We start from the raw sequence: 2,500 nt of genomic DNA on the forward strand, positions 1-2,500 counted from the left end.
TAACACAGGTTCAGGTATAAACTACCTGTTCAGGTGTGTTACTCACCATGCACGCCGCCTGGACGGCCTCAGACAGGATCCCTGCGTTCGGTTCACACCAGAACACGTGACACTCGAAGCGCTGCGTGCCGCCGTCTACGATCACGGCGAAGGTGTGGCAGTCGTGGCCGACGCCCAGAAAGGTGAGGAAACGCACCTGACACTCCCAGAGAGGCTCCTCCCCTTCCTGTCAGGATCCAATGAGAGAGAGGAAACAGAGTCAGCTGACGGCCTGTCACCTGGCGGGTTAACGGCGTGATGCGGCGGCGGCGGTACCTCTCCCCTCCACAGAGACAGGATGTTATCGGTGACGTGGATCACCGTCGGCTCCCACTCGTCTCTGTCTGTGGCGTTCATGATGCTCTCTATCGCTCTGTTCAACACCTCCATACCTGCAGCACACGCTCACGTTAGCATCCTCACACCTGCTGGTTACCGCGGCAACAGCAGGTGAGTTTTAACACTACAGCCCCAAATGACATCACAGGAAACTCACAAATGATTCAGAAACTACAAAATAAAGTGTCACCAAATGAACACGTTTACATCTAGGGAACCAATCAGAGAGCTGGATGTTCAGGTGTGTTCAGGTGTGTTCAGGTGTGACAGGTGTGTTCAGGTGTGTTCAGTGTAACAGGTGTGTTCAGGCGTGTTCAGGCGTGTTCAGGTGTGTTCAGGTGTGACAAGTGTGACAGGTGTGTTCAGGTGTGACAGGTGTGACAGGTGTGTTCAGGTGTGTTCAGGTGTGTTTGTGTCCTACCCATCGCTCTGGACACCGGCAGGTTACCGATGTACTGCACCTCAAACTTCTGGACCTGCTGCCGCACCGCCTCCAGAAACTCCACTGAAACACCAACAGACAGTCAGCAGAGAGCCAATCAGAGAGCAGCAGGTGATGTCAGAGAACAGGTGAGTCACCTTGTCTGGGCAGGTCTTCAGGTGAGATGCTGTCTATCGTTAGAGAGCGAGACGGCCTCATCAGCGTCTTCTCTGACATCATCTACAGCCAAATTAAAAGATCTTTATTTACCTGCAGCACTAACGACATTCCTAATTAGCTAATGCTAAGCTAACACAGTAAATGTCACACCTGACAGGTGAGTCTGAGGACTGACCTTGGAGCACATCTCGTGCAGCGCCGTGGCGATGGTTTTGGCCGGAGCGTCACAGCGAAACACGTGACACTTCAGCACACAGCTGTCCTTATCGCCCGCCACGAACGCAAAGTCCCTGAACGCACCACACGCACACACACACGCACACGCACACGCACACGCACACGCACACACACACACACACGCGCGCACACACACAGAGCATGATGTTGTGGTCGACCAGCTGATGGACCGATGGTCATGTGATCAGTAAATCAGTCATATAAATCAAATCAATAGGTGCCCCTGACATGTGGAGGTAACAGTAGAGAGTTTACCTGTCCCTGCCCAGGTGGAGGTGTGTGTGGGGGGGAGGGGGGGGAGGGGTGTTAAAGAAACACAGAGAGGGACAGTGTTAGTGCAGGCAGGTAAACAAACTGAGAGGTGAGCTTGATTTTAACACCTGCAACATGCTGAAACATCAAACTGTGAGTGCATGCTGTTAGCCTAGCTTAGCATAAAGACTGGAAGCAGAGGGGATTGTTAGCCTAGCTTAGCATAAAGACTGGAAGCAGTGGGGATTGTTAGCCTAGCTTAGCATAAAGACTGGAAGCAGGGGGGACTGTTAGCCTAGCTTAGCATAAAGACTGGAAGCAGGGGGGATTGTTAGCCTAGCTTAGCATAAAGACTGGAAGCAGGGGGGATTGCTAGCCTAGCTTAGCATAAAGACTGGAAGCAGGGGGGATTGTTAGCGTAGCTCCTTCCACCACCTCCACCTGTCTGATCTGCATGTTGTTGATTGGACAGGTGTGCTGTTCACTGATTGGCTCACCTGCCGTTGTTGCAGCCGACCCCCCAGACCCGGATGTTGATGATTGGTTGACAGTGCAGGGGGGTGTGGTCTAACGGGTCCAACAGCGTCAGAGTGTCTTTCTTCAGAACCAGCATCATCTCCCGACCCTGCGGACAGACAGACGGGTTTACGTCCTGACAGGTTGAACAGGTGTGATGCAGACAGACGGGTACGGCTCAGGAGGCGTCTCACCTCCCCCCAGGCCCCCTGCCTGTCTCTCTGCTCCGGGCTGCTGCAGTGAGACAGCTGCTGGATGACGTTACTGACAGCGAGACTGCTGCGACCGGGAGACAGGTCCTCCTCCTCCACCTCCAGCCAGCCCAGAGACCGCACTGCGAAACACTGAGAGACAGACAGGCAGAGAGACAGACAGGGACAGAGACAGACAGACAGTTGATGAGATGAGAGGGTCAGTGAGTTGTTGGGTGAGAAACAGAGAAACCAGGACACAGAGAGAGATTAAATCAGATTAATATAAATGGTGGTAGAGAGAGAGAGAAAGAGAGAGAGAGAT

At 53.2% G+C, this 2,500-nt stretch overlaps 1 protein-coding gene across 3 annotated transcripts in view; it reads right to left on the reverse strand.

Annotated features, from left to right (window-relative positions):
* Positions 1–7: 7 nt before the first annotated feature.
* apbb3 (amyloid beta (A4) precursor protein-binding, family B, member 3) overlaps positions 8–2,500 on the reverse strand; it is a 6,706-nt gene continuing 4,213 nt past the window's right edge. For 2 of the 3 annotated variants that reach the window (XM_037747678.1, XM_037747677.1), the window contains exons 5-12: positions 2,179–2,328; positions 1,966–2,093; positions 1,472–1,477; positions 1,155–1,269; positions 958–1,039; positions 800–883; positions 316–431; positions 8–226 (exon numbers count right to left, since the gene is read on the reverse strand). In XM_037747678.1, the coding sequence (XP_037603606.1) occupies positions 11–226; positions 316–431; positions 800–883; positions 958–1,039; positions 1,155–1,269; positions 1,472–1,477; positions 1,966–2,093; positions 2,179–2,328 (897 nt within the window). In that variant the 3' untranslated portion in view covers positions 8–10. The remainder of the gene's footprint in view (positions 227–315; positions 432–799; positions 884–957; positions 1,040–1,154; positions 1,270–1,471; positions 1,478–1,965; positions 2,094–2,178; positions 2,329–2,500) is intronic. The other variant, XM_037747679.1, reaches the window with a different exon arrangement.

The sequence above is a fragment of the Sebastes umbrosus genome, chromosome 17 (assembly GCF_015220745.1).
Source record: "Sebastes umbrosus isolate fSebUmb1 chromosome 17, fSebUmb1.pri, whole genome shotgun sequence".
NCBI lineage: Eukaryota > Metazoa > Chordata > Actinopteri > Perciformes > Sebastidae > Sebastes > Sebastes umbrosus.